This window comes from Melopsittacus undulatus, chromosome 2 (genome assembly GCF_012275295.1).
Source record: "Melopsittacus undulatus isolate bMelUnd1 chromosome 2, bMelUnd1.mat.Z, whole genome shotgun sequence".
Taxonomy (NCBI): domain Eukaryota; kingdom Metazoa; phylum Chordata; class Aves; order Psittaciformes; family Psittaculidae; genus Melopsittacus; species Melopsittacus undulatus.
In genome coordinates, this window is record NC_047528.1 from 103,237,422 (window position 1) to 103,262,090 (window position 24,669).

The following is a 24,669-nucleotide window of genomic DNA, read 5'->3' on the forward strand; positions in this document are numbered from 1 at the left end:
CTGTTTAAATTTAAACCCATTAGCCCTTGTCCTGTCGCTGCAGTCCCTAATGAAGAGTCCCTCCCCAGCATCCGTACAGGCCCCCTTCAGATACTGGAAGGCTGCTATGAGGTCTCCATGCAGCCTTCTCTTCTCCAGGCTGATACAACTTTCTCAGCCTGTCTTCACACAGGAGGTGCTCCAGCCCCCTGATGGTCCTCATGGCCCTCCTCTGGACTTGCTTCAAGAGCTCCATGTCCTTCTTATATTGGGAACACCTGAACTGCACACAGTGCTCCAAGTGGGGTCTCACAAGAGCAGAGTAGAGGGGCAGGATCACCTCCTTCAACCTGCTGGTCCACTCCTTTAGATGCTGCTCAGCAGATGATTGGCCTTTTGGGCTGCGAGCACACAGTGCCGGCTCATGTTAAGTTTCTCATTGACCAACACCCTTAAGTTCTTCGCTGAAGGGCTGCTCTGAATCACTTCTCTGCCCAACCTGTATGTAGTATTGTCGAAGATCAATTCAACCTTTATCTGCAAATCCTTTCAACCAGCAGGTACTTTTTTCAAGAATTTATTTTCAAGGGGGAAATACTTTATGCACAAGCAAAGTTTCAGAGGGCCTCCTTGCACAGGTTATAATTCAACTGTGTTACAAGGTCTTTTTGTTAAGTAGAAGAGATCGTGAATCACATTGTGGGGTTTTTATTTCCCCACGTACAACAAGGCATTTTAGAACAGCAAAATTGGCCAACTTATAGTTAAAAAAAACCACAGGCTTTCCTCAGCATTCCAGAAACACAGCTGTAAAATAACTGCTTTGTTGATATGCCATATATTCGACCTTTTTATTGCATTTAAGGAAAAAGATTACTTACATGGCTTGCTCATGACTAACTTTCCTAATTGGGTTTCGATCTTTTCTACATAATCCACAGACAACCAAAGGAAAATTATCACTGTTGAAGAACAGCCACCATCACTTCTCCACATACCAAACCTTCTCAGATCCAGAGTATCAACTGTCAGGTTAATATTCTTATTAAGAGCCACTGTAGAAAATAAAATTTTAAATAACCGTATCTTTTATTGCCATAGATAAAGTCATACATGTTACAGTAATTACACACTAAGACGTAAGTATGATCAAAGTGTATTAAAACAGTACTTGTAGATTTTATTCCTGACATTACATAAATTGTGAGAATCTAATACTTAAATAGGCTATATCAAACTATGTAAAATGAAGTTACCAAATTGTAACACCCAAAGCTAAACATCTAAATGCTATTCTTCATGGAATAAAAAAATACGGGTTTTTTGCTCAGGATAATCACAGTTAATACCTACAAATATAGAAAAATTATTGCAAATCATGAATTCCTATTTCCTTTTAGTCAATCCAATTCAGAACTTCTCAACTTCTCAGAACTTTCTCCTATGGGATAGAGAAACCACACATCATCTTTGGAAAATTGACTGAATGCAAATCCACAGTTATATCCCTCTTAGCTTTACTCAATTTACATTATTGTTTAATAAACCTAAGGATCTAAAATCCTAATCTGAAAAGACTGAGGTTTCACCTCAAAAATGTAGTAAATATAGTCATATTTACTATAGTTCAACACTTAATATATGCAGGGATGTGGGAGGAAAGGCCATTAAAACTACAAATTCACCTTAAAAGTGTAAGAAGCTGCTAAGTTATTAATGCTTACATTATAGACAATTTTTATTTATTGAAAAATAAAATTTTAAAAATTTATTGTCTTTGTGAAGCAAATAAGATTATAAATTACTCATAAGTAAATACAAGTATTCTAATGCAGTACTTTAATGATATAGCATTAAGCAAAGGCTAAAGAAGAAAATTCTCTTACCCTGAAATGGGATCACAATATACTTGATTGTAAACTGAAATAAGATTAAAAAAAAAATTAAAAAAATTAGTTTGGTTTCTACAAATTGATTAAAACAAAGTAGAATTATTAAAAGTAGAATTGTTAATTATCTGCCTATCTTTCCTTGTTGATAGCCAAATAAACTGAAAATAATATCACGGAATCATTTAGGTTGGAAAAGACCTGTAAGATCATAAAGTCCAACCATTAAGGCAATACTAACAATTTGTCTAGCCCAATTTGTCTAGTATGAGAATTAATATTGCCTATTTGACCTAAAAGAACACTCCTACTGCAACATGTATTGCAGAATCTAAATGACAGCCAAGTAACTTCCAGAGGTGCTAAGCACTGAGAAATAAGCAGAAAGTTGTGGAGAAGCCTACAGGCTTCTTAAGAAGAAAAAAAATCATGAACACTTAGGACAAAAGGAGGTTAAGCACCCCATGAACAAGACCACTACCTACACTACTTGAATCAAGGACACTATATAGACAATCCAACACTGGGGTATATTTTGCCATTTAGTTTAACCTTTGAATTAAAGGCCTTTGACGAGTCTGTTTACACCACTGCTATGTTAAAAAGACTTGGCTAAATAAAGAATGCTTTTCACTTTGGCAGAAGGTTGTCATACACATTGAGAGGGGTTTTTTTGACTTTACCACAGTATGCACAAAGAATAAAGTTTGGGTATTTTTTTCCATGGAAAAATTTCACTTTCTACCTAAAAGCTCTAAAAATATTTCAACTCATCCTTCTAATTATTCTGGCATATCAATTCCGGAAATTTCCATGAAATGTTCTCACTGCTGGATGAGAACTACTGCACAAAACTGCTGTTTAGTGCAAAGCTAAAATTATTATTACAATCCAAGACTTTAAAATGTGTTACTGTAAGAAAAAAAAAAAAAAACAAGAAAAAGCATACATGTTCAAACATGTCTTTTTCTACTGCAATATATAGAATGAGTCTTATCAAAGACCTATTGAAAGTCCTGCAGCTGGTACTTTATTTGAAGTATGTTTCTACACCTTGTGAGTAGCACATTGCCTATGTACTAATGCTTTAGCATTAGTTTTGTAGGTCTTTAAAAATACAAAATAAGCATTTTCTGGTTATTATAACCAGAGCAAAGTCAGCACATAGTATATATTTGAACTCTGATCATTACAGACTACTTTATTCAAATATCTATTATTTTTGAGAAAAGTAATTGGTGTTTATTTCAAGTAACATTAATTCTAATATGGCCATTATTTTCCATTAAGATTCACTAAAAGCTTCATCGGTATAATTTCTGTTCAGCATTTTCACAGAACCTTTATCTCTGAAAACTGGACCCACAGATAATCCCAGTTAGCTTTTCTACGGACAGTAATCCAAACATACAAGGTAACGGAGTACATACTCCATTGTTTAGCCAAAGCAAAACTCAGTGCTTCCACACTAAGTACCACTAGCTTTGCTTAACTATAACTTCAATTTTTAAATATTCTCAAAATTTCACTATAATAACTCACCCTAGCAGGACCAGTTGATAGCCAGTTAAATTTCCCAATGTAAAGACTATCAAATTTCACTGCCAATGCTGGGTTTGTCTGTTTTTTAGGTGTGCTTCCAGAAGGTAAACTGATAGGACATTTATCTTCATTTGACCCTGTTATAAACTGGAAGAAAAAAAAGAAAAAAAAAAAAGAAAAAAAAAGTATATTTACTAAAGGGCTTCAAATGAGATATTTCCCTCTTGAACCTCAGGGATTTTCTTTGCATGTTTGTAAGAATTTACTCCCAAAGCCAACTTTCATATAAAAATCCCATATTAAAAATCTGTAAATATTATTACAATCGTTACAATACCCTTAAGGGCCTAACAGTATCTTGCTTCACCTCTAGATTTCCCATTGAAAGATATAGCCTGTGCTCTTTACTAACCTAGAGCCAAGTAATAACTCAAACAACAGAGCAACAAAAAAATACCCCTCTTTTGATATCAAAGGTACAGGATCCAATTCAGTGTTTATGATCAAAATGATGCAGCTGTATGAAGAGGCAGCAATGGCTCTTCTGTCTTGTTTCAGGATTACAGAGGTAACCCAAATCCAAGTCAAAGCCAAAATGGGGCAATAACATTTACAGATAGTTTTAGATTCAATGCTAGCCACATAGGAATGGGAACTTTACCCTATCTCTGTCTGCTGTCAACAAAGATCCTTGAACTTCTCCATGCACTGAATTACAGCAGAGGACTGAAAGACAAGAAACTACAGACTTGAACTTGATCAATATAAAACATTGTGTGAAAAACAAAAACAAAACCCCTACCCCTTTTCACAGACATATCTTCATCATGTCTACCTCTAGCTCAGGTCAGTATTTGATCTTCCTGTTTTAGTATTAAACATTCCCAAATGTTTATTTTCAAACTATGAAATACACTGTATATTGCAAAAGCACTTAAGCTTCAGATCCAGAGATCTTCTCTGAAGACCATCCAGAATTCTATGTGTGAATTACTGCAGCTACTGTTTGTTGCTGGGACTAATCGTATCTGCTCTAAGCATTTCACTTTTGTCCTAATATGCAAGAAAAAAATAAACACTGAAGAAATAAAGGGTTGGCATAACAATACATAGGCCAAAAACTGGAGTACCTGCTCTGTGTGACTTACCTTCTTGTCTTCCAACTGCTTTGCTGAGAAACCAAGGTCAGACTGTTGGTCTGTTTCTTTACTGTCAGTGATATTATCTTGAAGCAACTCAGCGCATTTTGGTTCAGAAGGTCTATCTTCATCATCACTGGAAAGAACAACTAAAAAGGAAAAAGAATGCACATACTTCACAATACAGACTTCAGAATATTTCATTCACTATAGATTTCAGATTAACAAAAAAATTCTCTCTTGTATGTAATATCAAAATACATTGCGCAAACGAGTCTGTGTGCATGAAAGCAAACACAAATACTGCTTTGTATCTTTAGTAACACTCTTTACCCAAGATCCTCAAAATTATTCGACTATTGAAAGAAAGAGGCCATAACACAGCTGTTTCAAAGAAGAAAGAATATTTTTTCTCAGTTTAAGCAACATTAAAAATTACAAGCTTAATTTCCCATAGCCACAAAATCAGCTGCAAAATAAGGATTGGAGTTTGAAAATCCTGCTGTCTATCCTGTTTCACAAGTACACGACCCTCTACACTCCAGTAGAGGAAAATGGTACTAGGCACTGGTCTCTAACCTGCACAACGCATTATAAATGACACGAACTCCATCTTCAATCTTTTGTTTCTTATGTTTCAACTAGTCAGTCATACATGAGTTCTCCTGGTACCTAAGAGTACCAGTAGTAATTGTCAGCAGCCCAGATACAGTACATACTTGGATCAACCGAAACAAGTTGCCGATTACCCCTGTAGAGTCTGTTCCGCAGCTTGTTCAGGTACTGTGATGTGTCCATCTTTAATTTCCTGATGGTACTAACTTGTGGTGAAGCCACATCCCCACTGATGGCAGAAAGCTGTTTCTCTGACATATTTCTGGATGAAGACTCTGAACCAGGCTCTTCCAGGCAGTTATGAGCAGGTCTTAAGTGGTTGTGGATGGAAGCATCTTTACAGTCTCTCTCTAATGGCTGGGGAATACCATCTGACACCAGAATTGCAGTAGATCTGCAATCAGAATCCTCACAGAGCGTTCTGATGCCAGGAGGCTGAGTTGAACTCAATTGTTGCTCTTTCTAGAAAACAGGTATCAGAGACAGGATATATGCTTATTTATTGATATTTTTATGATGGTTCAGATTAGTAGCCACTGAGATTTAGCCATGTGCTAAACAAAATTATTACAGCTTAATGTAACTGCATTTAGAGCTCAAGTCAGTAATTTCTCCCCATATTCCAAAGGCTGTTACATAAGGCATGAGGGCCAACCTTTTAGAAGTCAACTATGACCCTCTTTCAAACTAACCAAGAAACTATTTGTGATTTTTTAGCAGCTCTCACTGTCTGACACTGAAAGACCAAGCACCAGCGATGTTCATTGCTTTGCAAATGTGTGGCTTGGTCAGCTGGGCAAACAGGACTCAGCAACTGCCTGTTTCTATGGGGTTTCAATCAGAAGGTTACAGAGATGCCTTTATTATAGTCAAATGCTTGAATATAAATCACAGTTTGTACTGGTCTGATTGATTCCCTCAGTCATTTCTGTCTTGTCTTTTTTTTCTTTTTTCTCCTTCCTTTTAAATCTTAATGACAGATAAGAATAAAACTTTAGGGAAAAATACAATTGACTGAGGAGGAGGGAGAAAGATGACATCTGCAAGATTTCCATAACCCCTGGTATACTTTGTAATTTTTCTATCGAAGTCCCTTATTAGTTCTACACCATCTGTGAAAGAAGATTCACGTACGTAGCTAAATGCCTCATTTCCAAGATTGTTTTACTCCATGCTCCTGTCCAAAGAAAACACTCATTCATCTCTTGCAACCTCTCTCTTACAACGAGCTTATTCTGATGTTGTGGACAAAAAGAATTACATATAATTGCTCTTCCTGATGCACCACTGAGCTACTTCCCCTCAACAGCTATGACAGCATCCCTGGATACCCTAGTTATTAGTACAACTCTTTTATTTCAGATGTTGCTACTGCTACTACTGAAGTGTGTGTGCTTCAAACACACATATGCAACTTACAGATAGCAGAAGTGATTTTTCTGGAATGTGTGCACTACAATCATCAGAAATATGGCCACTAGATCTTCTTTTCCTTTTCTCAGAATCAAAAGAACCTGACTGCTTCTGACTAAGGGTGGTGCTGTTCATGTTTCTGCTCCTCTTTTTCAATTCATCATAGCTCTTGTTTTCTGTGTCAGAAAAAAAAAAAAAAAGTGATTTAATGGGTTACCGTTAGAATTCTTTCCATTTCTTCATAAATGTTATGTCTTAAATAAAATGTGTGGAAGCAGATACCTTCCACAACAGTTCCTTCCTTTTTTTAATTGTGCATAGCTGCCAAAATATATTCCCTAAAATAATTCAGGAAAGATTATTATTGCACCATTAGTTATGGTAAGGGTATAACCAAACTCCTAGCTCTGTTTTGAGTAAGAATTACCAATCCATACTCAACAGTCTTTATCTTCTGCTGGATGCTATATTCTCCATTTCCTGTTTTAAATCTGCAAATATTACTAACCAGTATTAAAAACATACAAAATTCTCCCTGGAGACTCAGCCAAGACTTTACCATTTTTCAGCAGTAAATACATTGACATATAGCATAAATATTTTTAAAAGGTTTACAAACCATTTGAGCATTCTTAATGTATTACATTCTTGAATATAAAAGACTTATAAAATCAGGATTATAACAGTGCACTGAGGCTGCCCTATTCCCTTTTTCTTCCACAGATCTGATTCACCATAGCTTTGTTCTTATTTAAAATCAGCTATTCAATATATTTTACCATATCTACGAACAAACTCCATGCATTTTGAGAAAACACATACACTGCAAACAACAGCTATTTTGTTTCTGTGCTCTCCTCATAATACTAGACAAAAAAAAATTTCTAACACTATCCAGAATTGATATTTAAATCCCAGGTTATTACTCACTACAAACCTTTCTTCTGCAGTTCATGTCTTCTAGAAGTGAGGACATTTTTTTCTGGTTCCTTAGAAGCCTTGGTCAATTTACAGAGATCATCATCTGTCTTCCTCAGGCAATGTTCAGATCTGTAAAGAGTATTAACTATGACTTAACTTTAATTTTGAAAGAATACTGAATAAAAATCCCAACAGAAACAACCGTTGGTTAGACCACAGACTTCTGCCTTTCTTGTAACCATGTGGAGCGTGATAAATGAAGCACAAACCAATTCAGTTCCAGTTGCAGAAATACAGATACTCTAACATTAATGAAAACGATGCTTCTAAAAAGATGTAAAGTATGAAAATCTGACATGTCTGACATCAGACGCTGAAATATTATTTTGTAAAGCATGACTGCAACAAGAAAACATAGCAAGGAAAAAAGAGAACAATGTCAGTTGAGTGTATTTGTCATTAAATACAATGGGAATGAGGCAATGTAGTACATTTTTAACTTAGATGTAGAATGGCTTATAGAATCCACTGAGTAGGTTCCTGCAATGAGAAAAGATTTTAAATAGAAATTCCTGATCAGAAGGGCCTGAAACAGTAACTTCGAAGTAGGTGAGGGGGGACAGGACACGAATGAGGAAGAAACAGAAAATGGTTACAGTTCCAGAAACTAGGCAACCTATAGGTGTTTAGTTGAGTTTGTAGTTTTATTCTAAGAAGGTTACGCAACAAAATAATCAGTTGAGGGGAGCTGGTATTAATTTTATTAGTTTTGGGGCTTTTGGGGGTTGTTTTTGTTTTGTTGGGTGTGGAGACAGTGTTCACAGGAAAATGGATATTTGGTACATGAGCTCTGAATAACTCCGAGGGATACAGCAAGGCCATGGGAGGCCCGAGGAAGCTTAAGCAAGCAAGGTAAGAAGCTGTAATTCCCTGAGTTATGAGAACTGTGGACTGTTGGCAAGCGTTTGAGGTCAAGTTCTCACACCTGTGCTTAACCAATTATATGTTAGTCACTAAGGGTCTTCAAGACAAGTATCCAATCATGATATGCCAAATTGCTGTAGGTGTGTGTAAGCAATAGTATATAAGGAGTTAATGCTTTGCAATAAATGGCTTTTTGTCTGATCATATTGGTCTCTGACTGAGTCCGTTCTGTGGCAGTTGGGTTTTTGTTTTTTTGGGTTGGTGGTTTTGTTTCATTTTTCTTTTAATAATAAAATATACTTGCAAAGAATATTAACTGGATAGGGCTTTGAACAACCTGGTCCAGTGGAATGTGTCCCTGCCTATGGCAGGGGGGTTGGAACTAGATGAGCTTTAAGGTCCCTTCCAACCCAAACCATTCTATGATATTCAGGAGGTAATGAGCAACTCAGCAGTATGACATCCTCACATTTGAGGTCTGATCTGTTTGATCTGTCTGATTGTAAACATATTCTTAATTTCTCTGGAGGCTAGTTAGAGCTGACAAAAATCTGTGTAACTGGACTTTGGTTTCTAGTGTATGCATTAGGGTAACATTTAGCTGTACTCTTATGAGATACTTTCTCACATGAACTTCATTACATTCAGTATGCAAGATTTCTGAAAATTTATCAGGGTTTCAAGATAAAATAAGCTAACCCTTGTGACCGCCACCTCATTTTCTGTGAGACTTGGAAAATGAAAAAGAAAATAAAGATCTCACAGATAAAGCAATTTAATGTTGTTCTGGAAAATCTGTTTCATTCCTCCTTTTATCACCTCAATCCAAAGAGATTTTGTGTTCTTTGTTTCATTTTATAATGTGCCTAACTCAGAATGTTGCAATCTCTAATTTGCAAAAAGATAAGGTAATCATCATGATGACTGAAATCACTGACAGCTGAGCTTGGACTCATGAAGAACATCACTGGCTCTGGGAAAGAACACTCTTGACATCTCAATCTAGACAGCCAAAACTGTTGGACACTTTCTGAACAGGTGCCCATTCTTCAGTGCCGTACCTGTACATTAGAATGTCGGTACTCTTTGGGAATACTGGAAAGACAAATAAATTCCAAGTCCAATCAAATACAGTGTTCTGACACCACAGTAGTGAATAGTATATAAGAATTATGAAGAAATTACCAAAGAATCATTAATTGGCCAATACGCAGAACAAGTGTTAGGTGTTATTGTTCATTCTGTATATTGAGCAAGTCATAGTCTTCCATAGATCAGGCAGCTCTAGTTCTGAAATAACCTCACTACAGAAAACTGGATTTTGGAACCCACATTTCTCTCTCAACTTACATATTGGTATGCATAACAGCTATCTAGATTTGACTACCTTAAAAGGACATAAAAAACCATTATGTGTTTTTTAGCATTTGTTTTATAGCAACATCACAATTCAGGCATTTCATCAATAGCAAACATTTCAATAAGAATGTTTCAGCTAATAGACTTCTGCAAATATATTTAATTTATACACAAATTCTGCAAATTTTATTTTCACTTCTAATCTTTGCTGATAACTCAGTTTAAAATGCACTTAACAGATATATGCATAACCTTAGAATCTGTCATTATTTACTAAAGCGTTCTTAACAGCCATGAGAAACAACACCTTAAACCCCTAAATTTCTTTACATTTAAAACCTACCTCAAATTCATTAGTTATATGGATAAGTCAGTGGTGACTTAAATGCATTTCACGCTCAGCTGCAATGAATGAGCAACGCAAAATACCAAAAGCAAAAAAGGAAACAGGGAACTTGCAGCAAGTTCTAGCAGATAAAGAAAGATTAAATTATTACCACCCTGTTCTGATCACACATAATTCTTTAATCTTAAATTCCGTAACACAAAACTGGCACAATTTTCAATAAAACAGAGCATGCATTCTAGCTACTCTGACGATACAGAAGAATCTCTATGTGACCATGTGCATACATATGTATAATGCTTATAAGAGAAAGCTTTTACTCTCCTCTGAAAGAAGAGATACCAAAAGAATCAGTGCCAAGACCTTAGTTACAGACAGGTGACCAAGATCAAATCATGTCTTTGTTGAAACAGTTCCTAAATTCTCCATTTCCTATATATCTATTACAACTTGCAGTAATGTGGTGGTCACTGGGGACGAGTGGAAAATCCTGCTAATGACAAACTTTTTACTTAATATACTAGAAAAGCACAGGAACAACATATTAATCCTTCAAACAATAAACTACTCCAAATCTAAAGCAAGTTGAGAGTATACCAACTACTAAAAAAATTTGACTAATTGACTAGTTCAAACCATTCTTGTGCTTAATATACAACTTCAGATATGAGCTTGGAAAAATATGCAAAGTTTTCTCAGATTTAGAGGGCTACATACATGAGTTCATGTTTTTCTCTTGAACAGTGCACTACCTCCCATCATCCAGAACAACACCAAGTAGAAAAATCGGTTATTAACATTATATATCCTAAAGACTTTGTAGCAAAACAGAAAAAAAAGAAAAAACAAAATAACCAAACAAAAAATAACCAATCAACCAAAAACACCAAACCCCACAACAATTCAAACAAATTCCTCCCACTTTAGTCAGCCCAAAGTTATAGAGAAATATTTATTAGCAACAAATATAAAACTTCTAAAATGAGAGTCTACTGAACTGTTCTAAATCCCTCATTTAAATTGCAGCTTTGTCAGATTAATTTAAGCAGCACTGGGGATCCCAACAGAAAAAAAAAAAAAAAAAAAGAAAAATAAAGGAATTCTCATTAATTTACTAATTTAGGCCCTCTAAAATGTTCCTGTATCAGAATGAGGAATATTACTTGTTTTTCTCAAGAATTTTGAAGATTTCTTTAACCCAGTATCTGTTGATTATTGCTGCCCTCACAAATAATTCTTCCTTTCCTTCTTCTTCCCATTTTCTTCCCTCAAATTTCTTGCTATTTGTTCCTGTGGATACATTGCTTTTGAGCAAAGAGGCAGCTATAAAAGGCAAGAGGAAATGGCTTACTCTGAATTCAACTGCCATCTTAGACTGTAATAAGCGTCATACAATTCTGATAACTGATTTCTGCTAGTTTTATATGTCAAGCCTTACTCTGATGCTCAATCAACCTAAACGTAGGAAGAAAACACGAAAAGTAGATGTTACACAATAAAAGGACACACAGCCCTTAAACAATGGCACTCTAGGATTGAGACCTCTGGTGGATCAGTGTGAAAATAAATGAACTATCACAGAGAGGAATATGTAGAAATTTTGCAAAAGAAGCTATTTGAAATCATGCTGGAACATATTAACAGCAACAGGAAAGCAAGATTTTGGTTCTGGACATAAACCCCACTTAAATGCATTTGAATTACTTGGCCATCTCCATGGATCAAAACACTGATCTATTGTAAACAGAAATTCATTACAAGAGAAGTAGACTATTAACATCAAGTACAGCAAATCAGAACAAATGCAATGTTAAAACTGCTCATTGGAGCAGCATGTTAGTTGTTAGTTTGCATTCAGGAAACTGATCTCATGATTCAAGACAAGAATATAACAAAACTTGTTTCAGGGAAATTCTTTTTCATTGTGAAGTTACGTAATTTCAGGAAAACTGGCAAAATCAGAAGTAACATACCTTTCACATAGAAAAGAACTTTCATGAGGAGTATTTAATATCTGACATGTCTGTAGGCTGGCAAAAGATGAGGGTAGTTGACCTGATTGTAATTTATCATCAGCAGATAAATTTGCATCAATTATTATGTGGCTGTCAATGTATTTTCTTCCAATTTTCGTCCTCAGGACATTCGTCAAGATAACTTTCGGTTGCCTGCCACATATATAACAGCAAATCATAAATACTGCACTGCAATCTAGAGAAACAAACTTGGTAATCATCAAATATCATTACTTGCAGCCCCTTAGAGACAAAACAAAATCCCACCAAGGAACTTAAATCCAAGGTAAGCAGATAAACACACACACACACACACAAAAATGCAACAAGAGACCAGGGTAAGAAAAAACTAGCCATATAATTTCACCTTTGTCAGGTACAATTCATATTGCACATAGTCTCTAACACACAATTTAAGTATTGTTTAAAAACTGACAAATGCTTATCTCTAGCTTTCATGCATATTTATCTATACACATTTATTAGAACTATGGAGAAAACGGTCTTGACTTTCCTCTGAACAAGAAGCCTCCAGTAAAATACACTGAATTTTCTCAAGCACTTACACAAAAAGGTAGCATTAGATTTTGTTCCCCTCTTCAATTTTCAGATGGCATTCTACAGTATAGCAATAGCAAGGCTCAGAAAAATAAGCAAGGGTTAGAGAAGACAAGCATTAACAGTAAGTGAACCAGAAATATGAAGATGCAACTGCTCACTTGAGCACACATATGTAACAGCAGCACAACTTATTTTATACAATGCCACTGCAGCCAGCTTGTTGTACAGCTCTTGATTTAGACATTTAGTTTCTCGTACTGTGATTTAAATTCTGCCACTTTCATTGCAATTTATTCTGCATAAGGATGTAACATCATGGCCTCTTTTTGAATCTGCTGTAAACAAAACTGTTGTTTGGGTATTGACTGTGTAATTCTTCTGTTGTGTATATTCACCCCCCAAACACACTCCAGCACAGACTGTGTGATGTCCGGAGAGCATTCAGATCCCCTCTTGCACCAAGATGTAAATTTGCTCTAAATCAGCAGACTATCTTACAGACAAGATGTTGCAGAGGCACACAGGTGATAACCAATGAGGATAATGATTGAGAAGAAAGGTCTAATAATACACTCACTAGTGTAGCCTACTAGTGTAGCCTGGATGTAACCTCCAATAAAGGAAGTCCCTAAATTGTTACCATTAGGAGCTCAGAGAGAAAACTCATTCACAGTAGCCATACTTTTCCCTGGTATCTGCTCTTTGGCCACTGTGTGGAAGGGAGAAGGAGAGATACTGAACTTGATACGTTTTTTTTCTGACAATTTATGACAGTTTTCCTATTTTTATGAAGTCTGAAACAGTAACAGTAAAAATACAGTTTGATAACTTCTCTGAGAAAATAAGACAATTTAACACAAGTGTATTCTTTTCACAAGATTGAAAAAAAAAAATAATTTGAGAGTCCAATGGCTAAATCAGAATTAATTGGTCTTGTTAGTACATGACCACCTAGAAGCCCTTTTATAAAAGGGCACACTACAGTGTGCCTGGCACCATCTCTCTCAATGATTATCAAAAGGAACTGGTCCAAGGAAATTTAATCAAGTCACATGACATGAGAATGAAAATATGGTTCATGAACAAGACATCTGTGGTACAAAGAACACTTTCTCATGTAAAACAACTGCAAGGAAAATTATTTTTAGTGACAGTGACACAAGGTGAAGACAACATACCTTTTAGACAGAAAAAGGCTTTGGAGAGTTGGGTTTAAAATTTGCCAAATCTTTACGCTAGCAGCAGATGATGAGGGTGGTTGATCTGACCGCAGCTTGCCAGCATGAGAAAAATTAGCACCAGTTTTAGGCTGCATCTGTGTGTATTTTCTTCCTATTTTTGTCCTCAGGACATTCGTCAAGATAACTTTGGGTTGCCTGCCATTTAATAATAAATTAATAACAGGGTGCTGAGAACTGCTAAAGTCACACAGATTCAACAAATTTTTTCTACAAGTTTACTGCATCAGACCTAGTATCTTCATCAGAATTAGGTTCACTTCCCTGACAATTTACAAAACAGTTCTCTTTAGAGAAGAGTAAACACAAACATCTCTTGGCCAGGACAACCTTCCAATGTTTTTTTTCTGGCATCAATGACTAACTTTTCTGGCATCAATGACTAACACATCCATATGTGATTCTGAAGAGGGAAATGTTCAGCACAGACATATGGAAATCTTGGTGCATCTTTTTATTGCAAAATGTGGGAAATGGTGTCATTATGGTCTTACAAACTGTCCTGAAAGTGTACACTTGAGCATTTGCAGGATATGGAAACAAGGGCTCATATTGTAGCATCATATTTGGTAATCATGATAAATACTGGTTCCCATATTGCAAATTAGCTTAAGTTCTTCTTGTGGAAGAATCAAGAAGCTAGTACAATATCTTAGACCTGAAGCTCCAACTAATTTTTATTGAATTTTGGTGAAGAAACAGCATACAATTATGAATTACAAAGTTAGTAAAAACTCACTACACTATTGAAGTTCTTTAAACAAGTATCTATACTTTGCTGATACTGCTAGATTGGTACTCAAGTCTTTGCATAAAGAATTAATTGTGCAGCATGACCAGTAATTTGGAAAGTTTGCTTTTAAAATGGTAAGTACTGCATGTCATAGATAATTTGTAAGGATTGACTTTATTTTCAAACAGGTAAGACCTGGAACTGTTTTTGCAGGGCTGGTCCTAAGCACACACTGAAGTTCAGGCTCATTTGACAATTTTAAAAAACCACTGAGGCAAAAACTGCTTTTTGGATTGCATGCTTTGCTTTACAAACTAAATTGTTCATACTGCAGAGCAAGAATCCCTCCTTTATAGCTACAGAAAACCTTTACTACACACATAGTTCTTCTAAGCATGCTACAGCGACATTTATTAAGCAAACTGCTGTTACTCTTCAGTGGACTGAAAGCAATGCAAGCAACTTGCCAGAAATTACAGTTGTCTCACAGACACACTGCATTCAGCTCAACAGCACGGTTATGTGGTACCTTGTGGTAAACAAATACAAGTATGGCATAAAAACTGCTGGAGAACAGCAGGATATACCTGAACCTAAAAAAATAAATAAATCTGGAACCACGTTACTAGTGAAACACACTGAACTGGGGGAAGACATTTCACATAATCATTTATTTTGCTCTTTCATTAGTTGCTGCAAGTTGAGATTTCTTCTCCTGTTCACTTTCTGTGTTAACAAGACATATAATCCCTCATTGAACTTGAAAAGACAGCAAGGTTCCTATACTTAGCTTGGGCAACCTGCATGTAAGATATGAATGCTGGTCAACCTTACTAAATCTCTGTATCACTTAATACCTTAACACACATGCAATTAGCTGCTTTCTCTTTGAGCTCTGCTATGCATATCCTAGATCAGTGGTCTTCAAATTTCTTTTTTTTTAATCATACATCTCTATCACTAAATATATTTTGAGCATGTAGCTTCAGTATGTTTAATTTTTTTATAGATGTACTAATAACATACATTAGGAAATAAATAGAAATTTTTAAAAGGATGCAAAAAAGATTAAGTAAACTATTCATTAATTGTGCAAAATATGTTGTCTTCCTGCGTACCAACGGATTGTCTTGCACACACCACACCTTGGAGACCACTGTGTAGACAAAGGACAATAAACCTAAATGGCTCCCAAAGCTAAGTAACTTGAGTTTAAGTGAAGGCAATTTCCTCTAATCTCTTTGACTTATTTTATAAGTTTTCCAAAGAAAAATTAAGTGGCAAAGAGCTAAAACTGCTTCAAAACAAAAACAAAATGCTGAGGGATTACCAAAAAAAAAAAAAAAAAAACCCCAACACCCCACTACCCCCCCCCCCCCAGAAAAAAAGAACCTCACAAAAATGAACCAAAAAACCCACACAAAATACTCCAACCTGAATAAAGACAATCTGATGCCAAGAATCTGGACAGAGGTGAAAGTGTTACATAACAGATTGGCCCTAATAAGCTGTTGGGGAGAAAAAAAAAGTAATCCAAGGTTTCTGAACTGACTCTATGAAGGCAATGAGAAGCCACATGCACAAAAGACAGTCTCATTAGATGACTGATCTAAACTATGGAATTCCTTCAGAATGTTTTAGGCAGAGTCAGGAAAAGGCAGGTATACATTTGTTCTTTTACCTATACCTGTTACTCTATAACTACTAAATCCAAAATTCAGCTACATAAGAACCTATTAGGCCATTAAGAAAATTTGCAACTAGTAAAAAACAGTTAAAGGCTATTACAAGGTAAAAGTCATCAAGTCATGCAAATTCATCTTGGGAAACTAGACATTTACACTTTTGCTTTAATTTCCTCCTTAAAGATGAGGCCCAAACTACTTTAGAAGTCCAGTTACTAAAGAGCTACAGTGGAAAGACATTTTATCTTTTGGGGTACCAGAAAAGATGAAGCAATGCAAAACTAAGCCACATATTTCTCCTCTTCCTCAAAAATGACTCAAAATTACAGATCAAACTTTGAAGGATTTAAATAGCATTTTTCCAATTTTCCTCCAAATACAAAACAGTTGCAGAAATGGGCCACAGTAATATGAAGATGTGAATCAAAGTTTCTCCTTAAAAAGAAACGAAACAAAATCAGAAACATTTTAAAATTATTCTTTTAGAGCACTAATAGACAACAAAACCGTGTTATTCTCTATGGAATACTTCCATTCTCCTACCTAGAATCATGCTGAGCCTAATAGTTTATTTTCCAAATAAACTAAATTGTATCTGTTTACCTTGTTCCACCTCATAGAAATGACAGATTTTTTTTTCTATTTGTCAAACGCAAGGTGTCATAATGAAATTTTACTAAATTTAGAGTGAACCTGGAAGGTAATTAGTCCAGTGGGAACACACATGGTTACAGTCTTTATTTTAATTGCATGATCAGGACTTGTAAAGATAACATAAAAAAAGATTCCAACCTGTAGGGACTTTAACAACACCACTACGACAGAGAAAGCCCAAAGCAGGAGGTAAAGGAGTTGAAAAAAAAAATTCCAGTGAAACTGGATTTCATTACTTAAAGTTTGTTGGTCACCTTGGAAACTCAGGTCTGACATTCTTTGCCCACATTCACATCAGCATAGACCTCGACAAGCTCCAGGGCTGAATGTAATTTGGTTTATTTGATTGTTATTAGGTACAGAATTTGTCATATTTCCCACTCCCTTGCTTTAAATGTATTTATACATTTTAAGCAAGTATCTTTGTAAAAATGATCTTAGAATTAAGAAAAAAAAAACACAAAAAAAAACCCCACACACACGTGCAACTAGCTTTGCACTGGAAATCTGTGTAAGGAGAGAAACTTTTAACTAACAAGAAAGAAAACCATGTACAACTGGCTATTCTTAAAGATGTCACGGCCCGGCTAAGGCATCACTTCTTATGTGGCATCAGTTTTTGACTTAACCTTGACAGGACAACTGGTTATGACCTGACCTTCAAAGCTTTATAGTGGCATCAGAGCTTTCAATGGTTTCCCTTTCTAAAGGGGGAATGGCATCTGGCAACATTCCTTGAAAAAATCTGTCATTAAGACTGAGCATAAAATAGATTCAGGAAAAATATCTACACCTGAACCAACCTGTACATATGTAAACAATGGCTGAGACAGAGACCCCTGAATTACCTGTTAAATTGTCCACTGAATAAAGTGAGCAAGTAATGCAAAAGACATTTCAAAAGACACAAATTAGTGTCAAGCAGAAAAAAAGGCAAGCAAAGTATACATTAAAAGCAAGTCCCACCAGCAGACTCAGCAAGTAAACTGCACAAAATTAAGACTGGAGGCATCTTGGTAAAGAAAAAACAAAGGTTCCTAAAGCAAGCACCTATCATATCACTTCTTATCTACCTCCACAAAACTGAAAAAAATACCTAAGCAAAGGTAATGAAAACATACTTACACATACAGGTGAAAAAAAAAATAATTATGAAAAATGCTATTAGCTGCTCCTGCCAAGTCTATCACAGGGAAATAACTCAAGTATTGTCCTACCTTCCAAAGCAAGGGACCAAAAGCTATTGTTTGTAGCCCTTTAGGGAAAAATGTTTGACTTCTATTTCAGATGAAACATGTCTCCCTAAACATGAGATTAGCTCCTATCAATAAAGAATACTGTTTTTAAAACAACAGAAGCCAGTAGCAACTAGTAAATAAGTCATTAAGACTTACTGCTTTTCATTGCAAATGAAAAAAAGGAACAGAAAAACTTGCATTAGAAATATTGTCAGCATGTTACTTCACTCTTTCCTCTTCTGAGGAGTGTTGTCAGTTCTGACTTTTGCTCAACAAACACCACCTCTTTAGAACCTGTGTGCTCTTTCTAGTTATTAGGCAATGAGGTCAGTGTGTCGATTTTGACTTAATGAGAAACACTGGGTACTCACGTGGAAAACTTAGAACAAAGGTTTTTTTGCGTATGGTAAATTAAGTTCATTTTACAAAGTACCTTCAGCTAGTGTCTAAGCACGCATCTCTTTTTGAGGAACTGAAAAATGCACAGGTTTGATATCTGAATGTTAACTGTCTTTTTACAGTCTAAATCATCTCTCAATGTACTGGTAAGAATTTTGGTAAAAATGATAGAACATCTACAAATACTACTTGAAATTCTCTCATCTCTTAACATACATAACAGATCCAAAGGTAACTCAATGTTGAAAGGTCAGTCCAAAGCTCACTGAAAGGCCTTTAGAGATTCATATCAGGTATCAACCATTTCACAGCATAATTAAAACTCAGGAAACTGCAATTAACACAGCTTTTACACTTGGCTAGGTTGAGCCACTCCTTTGGTCAAAATTACTGAGAGAAGCATTTTGAAGTAACCACATGTTAACTAACAGCTATGCCTCTAAGGAGGTATGAAAAATAAATTCAAGAATCTTTTATAACTTCAGCTCTTCCCTGCAACAGCTGGAAGCATTCTGAATATAAACATCAGGCTAAACAATGACTATTCATAGGCTGCAAAACATCAAATTCAGCATCAAAATCATTTACTGCCATTATTTTCATTACCTGTGCACTTAGTTTTCAACAGCCTCTTAATAAGAAATCACTTATGATCAAGTAAACTTCCAGTCAGAAAATGGGGCAGAGAATGCATACTCTTCTTTGTTTAGAGTTGTGGAATAAAAATTGCTTTAAGATAAACATAATTCATTTATTAACAAAGTCATTATATTTCATAGCCGTTAATGAATCTAGTTCTACATTTTCATTTCCATTTGTCAATGTAATTGACACTTGGCTTCAAAATTTTCTCAGATAAACAATTACTTAGTTGATGGCTTCACAGAAGATGATTTTGACTAATTTGTCATCCTCTCAAAGAAACCCAGATACCTGCTCTTGGCAACAAAGTATAAAGTGGCACATCAGCAGTCTTATTTACTCACTTAGGTGTCTTGACTGTAACAAGGTGAAAGACCTCTAGCTTTTTATGGCCTTCCCCTACCAATCATCATATTGTACTGGTTGTTGTTTGTCTGTTTTTAAGACATGGCAAAGCCAGGTTAACATCTGTGGACTACAGAGCAAAAACTGACAAGCAAAAGATAATCTGGCAAACTTCTTAAATATCCTAAATAACTAGGGCTAGAATGATAATTTACACTTAGAGAGTAACAAATGCCTTGAAGTATTTCAATCAGGTCAACAAGCAGTAATTCCTCCAGTAAGTGTTGCACTAACATGCCAATGTAGCAGTCTTGTGTTATGTTACAACAAATAAAAAGTTACAGTTGCCATTAAATCACTGAAACATGATTCTCTCATGGTTGAGAAAACCATCTGTGTGACATAATTAGCTAGGGAGCAGATACCCATCCTCAAGAAAGATTATGAAATTCTGAATATATATAGAACCAACTTTAAGATGACTTCTTACCCAATAAATTCTTCATGATTAGAGCTGTGTCCATTGCAGTCCTTTTGCTTTTTTCCTTTTGTGTAATACTTTCTGTTGCTGGCACTTAATGTGCACTGAAATAAAACAAATAAAACTGGCAGGTTCCAATATGTCATAATAGGTGTTACACTACAAAGAGGAAACAATGTCAGACATTGAAACAATGCAACTTATACAAATAAGCAGAACCACAAAGAGTATATACAACAATTTTGGGAGTAATTAGTTTTCTTGAATTAAAGCACCCACATACCACCTGACCTTGAATGGAACTTTTGTCTCCTAAAGAAAATTGGCAATACAGAACAATTCAATTATATCCCTATTTAAACAAGAACTATCCTAAACAGGGACTTAAGTATTAGGCCTCTTTTACATAATCACAGATATGCAAGATAAATGCATGGAATTAAACAAAGCAGAGGTTAAGCAAGTTAGTTACATTCCACTCAAAGATAAAAAATTCAGATATGGAAAAGCAATTTGAATATTTGGTACTTCAGTTGCAAAAACCACAACAGCAAGACTGTTTTTTTCCAAATCCTCTTACCTCATCAGAATGTATTTACATTTTTCAAATTAAGTGAAGCCCCACTAAACCATATAGCTATTTCTGCAATTTCAGAAGCTTATCTCCCTCTGCCATTACCTCCTCATCATCATTCCTCGCTTTTTTTTTTTTTACATAAAAGATTATAAACCAAACAGATGTTTGAAAATTATGCCAGTCAGGCTGAAAGCAAACTTATTTTCATTTCTGTTAAAGCATAGGGTGAAAAAGCACCTGAAAAATTTATGCCCATGCATAATTTACAGCGAGGTCTGAAAGGTGCATTCCAAGTCAATCTTTTCCCCAACATATAAGGACTGATTCTAATGGAAAATACCCTCATTACTACAACAGCTAGGAGCAAGGAATTCTTTGAAGGTGCTCTCACTTCCTCCCACCTTCAAACATTATCTAGTACACCTCATAGAACTGGTCTTTGAACATGTTAGGGACCTATATGCCCAAATCACTAAAAGCTGCGCAAAATCTCTATGACAACATGGAGCAAACTCCAGCAACACTAAACACAACTAGAACAGTCTTTATGGATAAACCAACAATATTTATTTTAATTATGATACTTCATGAGCAATCTTTTTTTTTTTTAAGTATAAGACTAGTCAGCATTTAAAGCATACAAAGCCCTCTATTACATGGGAAAAATCTGAAACATATAGACACAGACAGGAAAAATGAGAAATGGAAAATTAGGCAGTATGCACAAAACAAGGAAAAAGATTTTATCTTTTTTCCAGTTCACCAGGTCTAATCACTGTTTTTACAGAGGCAGAGAGAAAGGCAGGAGGAATTCCATGCAAGTGCTGCCTGGCTCCGCCCAAAAGGCTGCTCCTTGTAACCACAGGTTACCTTACTTCCAGCTTTAAAACCTAACTGTAATGGGATGCTCTGCTCACTTAAAGTATTAACAGCATAGAACCACACAATCAGTTTGTATTGCAACATGCTCAAAGGATCAGGCCTACCAAGAGACCTGGGTCACATTATCACCACTATCGTAAATCAAAAAAATTCCTAACTTCCCTCACTAGGTTTTTGATACTCCTCTGTAGGGGAGACTGTTTGTCTGTTCCATGATTCTGAAATCACTAAAACCAACAACAACCAGCAACTCTCAATGCTGAGCTGAAGGAGTCAAGAGTAGCAAAATATGTTTCCAAAACTTAGCATTTTAAAAATGTTTACTGTATCTGGAACAGATTTATAGAATCAAATATTTGTTTCCATAAATGACTGAGATGGTAAAGGCATACATGATAATAAATTATAAATGCCATAAAAGTACTTTTACAGTCTTTTGGTCTTAATATTGACATCAGCTATTTCTGTCACCTAAAATTCTGTCAAATGTCATACTTCCTATTTTCTCTTAATGTTTAAGCTTTTAGATAAAAATAATGATTAATTAAAAACTCAATGCAAAACATATTTCCATACTGTAGCAGGGAGTATGATAAGTGAGCTAAATATAACCTAAAAGTTCAGGAATCAGAAGACATCTAACTAACTTTATATATATATATATATAATATATATATATTTGCCTTTAAATTTGTCATTTTCAAGGTAATTTTGGGTCAGCTGAAGACCAACTCTGCTTTTTAATTATTTATTGTGCAATACAACACTAAGATTCTTAAGTTCTGTAACTGTATGCTTGCAGGCAGACTTCAGATCTACACACGTCTCTTTCCAAGACAATCTGGGTCAGATATTGATCACAAGGCAGCATGCAGTATTGAAAGAAATCCATCCTGCAAAACAGAACCAAAACCCCATACAACATTCTCCTATGGACTTTATACTTCAAAGAGCTTCTCTTTACCTCTTTTAAAGGATAGTCACAATGGTGGGAGTCTGTGAACCTTGCCAAAGGGGACTGAACTTGGGCATCGTCTGATTTGGTTTTTGTTTTCTTCATTGGTATATGAAACTGAAAATAGATGATGCTGCACACAAGATGAAACTAAATTATCCACTGGTATTGAGCTGACACAGTGCCATGTATAAAGTTTTCTTAACTATCAGGCAAATTCACCAAGTTGCAAGGGAGGCACAGACCTGTAACTTTAATTTAAATGCGTGGCTCATCAATGCTTTATCCCTAAATCATATGCTGTACAACATGAGGACCTAGCTTTAACACATGAACTGTCTGAGTACGTTCTTGTTTCAGTAACTTTACAACAACCTCAAATGAGTGCCCAAAAGGTGACAACCAATCTACTGGCACTGACAATTTCTTAGTTCCCTCTGATTTGTTTTCACTCTAGTTTAATCACCTCATCTCAAAAAAATATAAAGAGAAAACAAAGTAACTGAATGCCATGATGTCACACCAGGCATGCTCTCAAAAAGGATGAAGAGCAAATATCTCTTATAAGAGTACAAGTATTTTGATATGATAATTTATCACAAATACACTATGTTCTCCAAATTGCATCAGCAATGGTATCATCTGCTGTCATTGCCAACCTTTGCGAAAATGGAACCAGCATTTCAAAAGTAATTACTGACAGATAAAGCAGTTAATATTTTGCAGAAAGTTGCCAATTCAGAGAAAATAGATAGAATGTTCATTTACTGAAATTGAAACCAAAAGTGGTCAAACTAAATTTCTACCAGTTCATCAAGACAAGGAGAGAGATTAAAATTTCCTATCAGTTAAATAAGCCAGTTCAAATAATATCAACTAAAAGAATGAAAGTTGAGAGAAACTGCCATTTCTCCAGGTGTCCTGGAAAGCAAAACCTTACCTGCAAATACAACCAGATTAGAATGTATCACAACATTTATATCTTTCAGATAATCATCTATCTCAGCCAGGAAAAAGCTGAAGCTACTCCATGTGATGGCCATTGTCAAGTGTACTATGAACTGACTTTGCAAGCCACCAAATGCTCTGCTTGTAATGTGAAATTACAAGCAAAGACTCAAACAGTGACATGAATACAGAAACTGCGTTATCTCTACAGGGAGTCCTTCAGACAGACCACAACTGAAGCATACTGTACCATAATGAGATAATCCTTCAATTCTTCAGTTTGAATTGCGAGTGCTCCTATTTCTCCTCTACACTTCTTTGAAACAAAGATTTAATATTTTAGTAATTAGACCTGAATTTTCTATACACTACCTCAAACTGCTTTTGCTCGTCAAATGCTGTAAGAACAAATACACCTTCAATAACAGATTCCTCAATTTATATAGAATGCAAGTGCTGTGCACAGGCAACAATTCTAATAGAAGTACCTCCCTTCCCTTTTAATCTACATTTAAAGATTAAAATAGACATTTTCTCTTTCAAGAACATCTACCGTTAGATTGCTTGATTGTCATTTTGTTTTGACAAGTGGCCGATAAAATAAACCTATAAACAGGTTTTATCAGTCAGAATGCATTATTCTGATCTGCACCTTAATGGCCAGGTACAAATTTCTTACTTCAGAACTCTACCTGCTGCCCAAGTAGGGGCTTCCACTGCGAACTTTCTCAGAATACATTTATCCAAAATGTAACATGTATTTAAAGTTACAGAGGTTCAGATGACCTCTGTAATAACATAACAGATAACACTGAGAACAGGTAACATTGAGAAAGGTAAGGTCAGACACACAAAAGAGATACACAGATGGACAGACAGGGATAAAAAGCACAAGATACATTCATCAGCAAAATTCCCACTGTACAGTATTTTCCCAGTGCTTGCAGTCATTAAGAAGATGTTGGCTTGCAGTGCCTGCATTTATGGAACAAGCACGAAGTCAAGAAGTAACCAACACAGGTCTGTATGTATTGTAAGTGCAATTTACACAGTTGCCTCAGCTTTCCCCTTATAGAAAGGGACCACCCCAACACATGCACCTGCATATGCACTTAGACTCCTCATCTAAATCAGTAGTACTTCTCTGAAGGTTCCCACCTGTAGGACAAAGGTCAGAGAATGCACATAA

At 35.6% G+C, this 24,669-nt stretch overlaps 1 protein-coding gene across 8 annotated transcripts in view; it reads right to left on the reverse strand.

Annotated features, from left to right (window-relative positions):
* SENP7 (SUMO specific peptidase 7) overlaps window positions 1-24,669 on the reverse strand; it is a 39,935-nt gene that overhangs the window by 13,619 nt on the left and 1,647 nt on the right. For 2 of the 8 annotated variants that reach the window (XM_031051361.2, XM_031051359.2), the window contains exons 3-13: window positions 22,542-22,665; window positions 20,128-20,222; window positions 13,882-14,079; window positions 12,101-12,295; window positions 7,515-7,627; window positions 6,584-6,753; window positions 5,269-5,626; window positions 4,559-4,698; window positions 3,411-3,557; window positions 1,866-1,899; window positions 861-1,034 (exon numbers count right to left, since the gene is read on the reverse strand). In XM_031051361.2, the coding sequence (XP_030907221.2) occupies window positions 861-1,034; window positions 1,866-1,899; window positions 3,411-3,557; window positions 4,559-4,698; window positions 5,269-5,626; window positions 6,584-6,753; window positions 7,515-7,627; window positions 12,101-12,295; window positions 13,882-14,079; window positions 20,128-20,222; window positions 22,542-22,665 (1,748 nt within the window). The remainder of the gene's footprint in view (window positions 1-860; window positions 1,035-1,865; window positions 1,900-3,410; window positions 3,558-4,558; window positions 4,699-5,268; window positions 5,627-6,583; window positions 6,754-7,514; window positions 7,628-12,100; window positions 12,296-13,881; window positions 14,080-20,127; window positions 20,223-22,541; window positions 22,666-24,669) is intronic. The other 6 variants (XM_031051360.2, XM_031051362.2, XM_031051363.2 and 3 more) reach the window with 6 other exon arrangements.